Raw genomic sequence first — 6,414 nt, 5'->3', positions numbered from 1 at the left:
GGGGGCACGCAGGTGGCGCTGGAGGCGCGGGCCGTGCGCTTCCTGGAGAACTTCAGCAGCGGGCGGCGCGGAGCGGCCTCGGCCGAGCGCCTCGTGCGCGCCGGCTACGGCGTCTGCTTCCTGCACCGCGCGCGCTCCGCCTTCCCCTGGGCCCGCGCGCTGCCGCCCGCGCCCGCCCTGCTGGACGCGCTGTGCTTGCGGCCCGGCCCGAGCCTCACCGCCGACCTGGCCGCCCTGCCCGGCCTGCTGCCCGCCCTCAAGGACTACCACCGCGCGCGAGACCAGGCCGCGCTGCTGCCGCTCGAGTTCACCGGCTTGGCCGAGTACCTGGCGCTGCTGCGTGCCGCTGCCCGTGCCCTCGCGCCCCTCGGTACGCGCCTCCTGGGCGGCCCCAACCGGCCTGGCCTGCGTGTGATTGTGCCTGTGCACCTTGGTGCACGTGTGAGCAGGCACGGCCACGGATTGTGTCCGTGCACATGTGCAGCCGCGGGCGCGGTCCCACACAAGCATGCCCAGGCGTGATTGTGCTCGTGTCCGTTTTCACATATGAGCAGACCCAGACACAGCCCCGCACAACTGTGCCTGCGTACTTGCGTGCGTGCATGGACACGGACAAGCTTGTAGGTGGTCGCAAACACGCTCGCGTGCTCTGGGAGAGGCACAGAGGCTGCGCTGTTGGATGACCTGCAGTGAACATCTGCTCGGCAGCTGTTGAAAGGGCAAACAAAAGCTTAGCAATGAGTGGGGAACAAAGCTGAAGTGTCACGTGCCATTTATGAACCCACAGGGCACCTGCCTCTTGAATACAGTGCCCAGTTCTGGTCCCACCTCCAAAGCCATGGGAAAGAACTAGAGACGGGCACGAGGATGACTCTGGCCTGGAGCAGGGCCAGGCTTCTTCAGTTTAGAAAAGAGATGTCTCAGACGTCACATGAGCATTTACCAAATGCTAAATGGGGAAGAGAAAGTAAATAGAGATTTATTATTTTTTATGTCTCTCAATACAAGAATTAGGGATGACAACATGGAACTAGTAGGCAGTCAGTTTAAAACGATGGAGAAGAAGCGATTTTTTACCCGGTAGCTCATTAATGTGTGTGGAACTCATTGCCACCAGCTGTTGTGGAAGCTGAGCGCTCAGTCAGATTCAAAAAGGGCTTGGACATGTGCTCGGAGGAAAGGGGCATCAGCAGCTATTGGGTATGGGAGTGAGGGGCACAGCCTCTGCATCAGAGCTTCCTCAAGCTTAAATGCTGCAGGCTGCAAGAGAGGAACAGTGGAAAAGACTGGTCAGACCCAGGTCACTCTCCCTTCCAGCATCAGCGCTCTGCCACAGTGTGGCAAGAGACTGGGCAAGACAGACCTGTGGTTTGACCCAGTCCATGGCAGTTTGTATGTTCTCTATGTTCTTACTACCCCAGCCTGTCCCCTCAGGTGCCAGCGCCATGTTCTACCTGGCTGCAGCCGTGTCTGACTTCTACGTGCCAGCCTCGGAGATGCCTGAGCACAAGATCCAGTCCTCAGAGGGGCCTCTGCAGGTGAAAGCTCTAGCCCGTGCCAGTCATGCTCTGGGAGGGGGTTATGCGCTCGGCTCATCCTGCCTGCCCTGCCCGTGATGGGTTCAGTGACCTTGAACTTGCCTGCACACAAGTCTGGGTGTCCTATGGAGGCAGAAGCCAGTGACAGTGCTCAATGCCAAAAAGCATGGAGTTCCCCTTGCACCCATTGGATGTGCCAGGGCATTGAGGCTGGCAGACCAGCACTGGGACCTTCCTTTCCAACCCTTTCCTTGTTTTTTCCCCTTGATTAGTGGCTTTCTCCTAGGGAGGCGGCTAGGATTTCCACCCTCCTGTAAGTCTGGAGGCGGGGGAATGGAGGCGGGTGCGCAAGGCTGGTGATGACAGGATCTGCCGGGGGGACGAGCCTGTGAGGAAACTGTGCCCTGAGGTGTGTCATGGGTGGGCAAATTAGAACAGAGGGTGGGAGGTGATGCTGAGGAACGGAGTGGAAAGGTTGCATGGCAGGTTAATGGCTGAGCTGCCAATCTAGCTTGGTGGTGCTGCTTAGCTTTGTGCCTGAACTAGATCCAGGGCTAGCAGATCTCCAGAACCTGCTTGTAGACACTATATATTTAGCCTAAAAATGTCAGTGCAGAATGAAACGGTGAGCCCTCCTACATATGTCTGGATTACAGAGGTTTGAAAACTCACCTTTAAGTGGGATCAGAGTTATCCCCAACATGTTGCACGTTGAGGACATTGCACACTGGGAGGAATTTGCACGTTGATTCCATTACTTAGGGATGTTTCGTCTGTCAAGAAAAGTTTTTTTTCTCATCCAAATTGGTATTCGAACTGAATTTTGTGGGTGTGTGAGACAATGGACATTTTTAAATTTTCCTAATAAAATGAAACGGAGACTTAAAAATGCCAATGCTCTAAGTGTAGAATTCAGGTGAAACTAGCATTTTCTGTATTCCCTGTCTTTACCTTATTTTTCTTTGAAATCATTTTACTATGTGCACAAATGTCTGTCTTCTGATATTTTTTTTCCCTCCTGAATGCAGATCACGATGAAGATGGTGCCAAAAATGCTATCTCCACTAGTCAAGGAATGGGCCCCTGAAGCTTTTGTTATTTCCTTTAAATTGGAAACAGATCCAGACATCTTAATTGATAAATCCCTGAAGGCTTTAGAGAAGTATCGGCATCAGGTGGTAATCGCAAATATCCTTGAGTCACGGAGAACCTCTGTTATTGTTGTAACCAAAGACTCTCAGACTAAGTTATCGCTTTCTGATGAAGAAGTAGCACAAGGTGTGGAAATAGAGGAGAAGATAGTGAACCACCTTCAGGCTCAACACACAGCATTTATAGAGAAACAAAACTCTAATGGGAAGGGAACTGCTTGTGCTAGGCCTAAATCATCAGAAGCAAACTGAATTTGAGCAGGGGGACAGTAAAACTGGAGGAATTCTCTAGTACGGGTAAATAGAGAAAAAGTTACCGAAGCACTGGATAGGAGGAGAAAAGAGTACCGTCCAATACTGTTTAACTCCCCCATGATTTCATAATGATTATATGAAGTTCATACTTAAAAAATATATATATTGAAATCATTCCCAAAGAATACTATTGCTCCTGTTTGTGGAGAAGAAAGGAAAGTATATTTCCATAGCCATTTTCTTCTGCGGGGTTGGGTTCTGTATATGTGTGTAAAGATTTCCCAGGAGCTGCTTTTTTTAAGACCCCACGTAGTTGCAGATATGAAATCCCAGAAGGTACGAAGGAGCCCACCAGAAGAAAAGACCTGTCACTCCCAGTTGGAGAGGGTCACAGAGCTAGGAATCAGCCAAACACAGGGCACAACACATGACAGAATAGGGACAGGAGTGATGAGCGTCAAAGGAGAAACAGCTGGGAACACCAAGCAGAGAGTTTTGGACAGCATTTGTTGTGTAACAGGGAGTTCAAAGAGTCATTGGAGACTGCTTAGAGGAACTCTGTCCCCACATATCCGAGGGCTGGGGAATGGAAGTAGGCCTCGCAGTTGTTGCAGAGAACTTTTCATCCAGCTTCCTCCTTGGACACCAGTCAATGATTGGCCATTTCAGTTGGTACCTGGAGGAATTTGAAAATGATACGTATGACTTCATGGGGCCGTGGGTAGGGAGGGCAGAGGCGTGTAGGAGGAAAGTGCACCAGAACCTCTTGCTAAGGTACCAGAGAAGCTGAGGAAAGGGCTACAACTTAACATGCCAGTGGTAGCAGTGTGTCTTCCATTGCAGCAAAAAGGGGCCGATAAGAGAGAGATGGGTGGTCCACAACACGTGGTATCAGGGCAGGACAGAAAGGCAAGGAACACAGGTACATGGAGAAGGCCTTTAGGTATGGTCTGGAGAGGGCTGGCTGGGGACTGTAGCTTACTTGGGTGGTGTGCTGCGGCAGCTGAAGGGGGATTGACCTAGGTAGTAGTGGTCTACTGTCTGTCTGGAAATCTGAGCCATTTGGATGTGCAACAAAGGCATTGTATGTGCTGTGGGATTTGATGGTCCTCACTTTGTAAATGGCACTTCCATGTCATGATTTAAAATGTACGTGCTGAAATACATTCCTTAATCTACCTTTTTAACTTGCAGTGAGGAAAGGTAGAGATGGTTGGATGGTATTTGCAGCTGTCCCCACTGCTGAATGTGATGTGAAAATTAATTTAAATGGTTCCCTTGAAACACGGTTAAGAGAGGCTTTTTTTTAAAGGAAGTTGAAGGTAGTATTCAGGTTAAGAGTTCTCAGCTCATTCCAGGACTATGAAAAATTACTGGGAGCAGTGGGCCTTTCAGGGATAGTGGGCAGGGATCACACACTGCTGTCAAAACACTGAACATTTAAGGGCCAGCGCGTACTTGTACTTGAGGGAGATAAATCTGAAGGGAGCAAGAGAGGCTGAGGGGTGGGGGGCAGGAGGAGCAGCGTGAAAATAGGACCAGGCTGATCAGTTAGGCGGGTGGGATGAGATTTTGAAGAAAAAAGCAGAGGAGAAACCTCAGTGTCAGTGAATCTGCAGAAGAGATAGGTTTGTAGTTTGTAAATCTGTAAAGAAAAGTCAAAGAGCTGGGCTGGGGCGGGACTTTTAAGCAAGAAGTCAAGATGCCAAGAAGGGATTGTGGGCTTTGGAACTAGAGGGTGGAGGAGTTGGGTGGCTGGCCAGTAAGTAGACAGAATTGGATGACTGACTGACTGCCTGCCTGACTACAGTGTGATAACAGGGTGCTGAGACTGACCCCACCTGTGGTCTGTGATTGCCTGAGCCACCCATGAAATGCTCCTTTCTAAATGAGAGCCACCAGGCTACCTTGTGCACCTACTACAAGAAAGGCTGTAAACGTTTGGCTGTGCTGCCTGTGGATGTCTGGCTGTAGGGGGCTGGTTTTGCACACTCTCTGTGCCTTGGAAACTCCTAGGTGGAATACTGCAGTCAGTCAGCTGTGGGGGTTCTTGATGGAGTTGTCTGCCATGCATGCTCTGTGTACTGTTTTGTTTTGAAATGGTATATTTTAGCTCATAGCATGTTGTATTGTGAACTTTTGGTCTGCAGGCTGGGGCCAGCTTGTTGTCTGCTTGTGGGATTTGTTGCACATTTTGCAAGAAGTTAGTTATTTGACTGATGGGAAAAATAAAGCTTCCTTATGATCAAACAAAATATGACTTGAATGTGTCCTTTGGGACCCCTGGGGAGCCTGGAGTTAAAGTATTGGAGCCACAGTTTAAGGTTTGCATTCAAGGTGCTTAGTTCCCACAGGACATTGTTCTTCTCAGCTGGAATTAGCTGTGGTTGGGTCCTAGGGGGGATTTCCTCCTTTCTGTAGATCATTCTACATGAGTTTTTCTGGTGCTCGGGCTGGCGAGCCTTGGGGCTAGTGGATTTGCTACGGAGGTGGTGGGAGGCAGGTAGCTTTAGAGCATGCTTTCCAGAAATGTTTGTTCCTAATGTACGTGAGCTGTGCTGAGTGCTTGTGCCCATTTGTATTAACTGTCCCGTGATAACTAGCTCCACTCCATCACCATGAGGCCCTTTTCCACTAGATACTGGGTTGAGTGCATGCTGTATTTTATGTAACACCGAGGAGGTTGCCTGGGGTCCAGTGTCACGGTGCCAGATACCTTTCAGCGTATTAGCAAGGAGAGTGGAGGGGTGAGGGTCTGAGGTGCTGAGAAGACGAGTGAATGGATTCCTGGTGTTCTGCATGATGGAAAGCTGCCTAGCCAAAACCACGCAGACAGCCTGCCGCGTAAGGCGAGAGCCCTGCTGGAGCATTTTGGATGATGGACGCAGGGAAAGGCAGCGCTCTGCAGGTACGCGCAAGGCAGATCTGGAGCCAGACCTGCGTAGCGGTGGCAGTGTTTCTCCGCTAATCCGTCCCACACACGAGTGGGCCCTGCTAGCGCAGTACGGTGCGGTGCCACGTGAGCGCGGCTGTTCCATCTCCACTTGCAGCAGCTGCCCCGTGCCACGCGCCCAGCCTTCCCGGCCACGTCTCTGGCGGGCAGCACGTGTCCTTCTGCAAGGCGATTCGGGAATCTCGATGGGGAGGTGGAGGGCAGCATTTGTGCCTTGTAATTCACCCTTTGCCATACAGCGCCTGGCTGTATTTCGACTGTGTCCACAATGTGGCTGCTAAGAAATTTCCGAAAGTTGGACTGCGAACAGCTTTGAAGCGTCATGTTCACAGTTAAAAAAATGCCTTTATGAAAGATGGGGGAGGGAAAAGTCCGGGTCTGTCGCTGCTTTTCAGACTTGACTTGAGAAGGCCGCACCCGCGGTACCGGCCCCGCCCGGGCCGCAGGAGAGGGCCGTGCTTGATTGGCGGGGGCGGGGCCTCGCACCAAGGGGCGGGCGCCCCCGGACTAACAATGG

At 51.3% G+C, this 6,414-nt stretch overlaps 2 protein-coding genes across 3 annotated transcripts in view; one reads left to right on the top strand and one right to left on the bottom strand.

Annotated features, from left to right (window-relative positions):
• The window catches only part of ZMYND12 (zinc finger MYND-type containing 12), a 15,744-nt gene that overhangs the window by 8,700 nt on the left and 630 nt on the right, over positions 1 to 6,414 (bottom strand). Inside the window, exon 2 of the mRNA XM_019541719.1 lies at positions 6,316 to 6,404. Within this exon, the coding sequence (XP_019397264.1) occupies positions 6,316 to 6,404 (89 nt within the window). The remainder of the gene's footprint in view (positions 1 to 6,315; positions 6,405 to 6,414) is intronic.
• PPCS (phosphopantothenoylcysteine synthetase) lies at positions 882 to 5,199 on the top strand. 2 transcript variants are annotated; one of them, XM_019541370.1, is made up of 3 exons: positions 882 to 967; positions 1,435 to 1,538; positions 2,567 to 5,199. In XM_019541370.1, the coding sequence occupies exons 1-3, from the start codon at positions 916 to 918 to the stop codon at positions 2,939 to 2,941; spliced, it is 531 nt and encodes a 176-aa protein (XP_019396915.1). In that variant the 5' UTR covers positions 882 to 915; the 3' UTR covers positions 2,942 to 5,199. The 2 variants fall into 2 exon arrangements, with proteins under 2 accessions (XP_019396915.1, XP_019396914.1); XM_019541369.1 differs by lacking the exon at positions 882 to 967 and having other exon boundaries at positions 1,001 to 1,538.

Source organism: Crocodylus porosus, unplaced genomic scaffold, assembly GCF_001723895.1.
Source record: "Crocodylus porosus isolate Cpor-Errol unplaced genomic scaffold, CroPor_comp1, whole genome shotgun sequence".
NCBI lineage: Eukaryota > Metazoa > Chordata > Crocodylia > Crocodylidae > Crocodylus > Crocodylus porosus.
This window is presented reverse-complemented; position numbering and strand designations above follow the sequence as displayed.

Excerpts from the sequence above, each read along its gene's own strand:
- PPCS (XM_019541369.1), top strand. The coding sequence starts at position 1,251 with ATGCTGCAGGCTGCAAGAGAGGAACAGTGGAAAAGACTGGTCAGACCC. Across the intron at positions 1,539-2,566 it reads CCTCAGAGGGGCCTCTGCAG|ATCACGATGAAGATGGTGCC; the intron begins GTGAAAGCTCTA and ends TCCTGAATGCAG.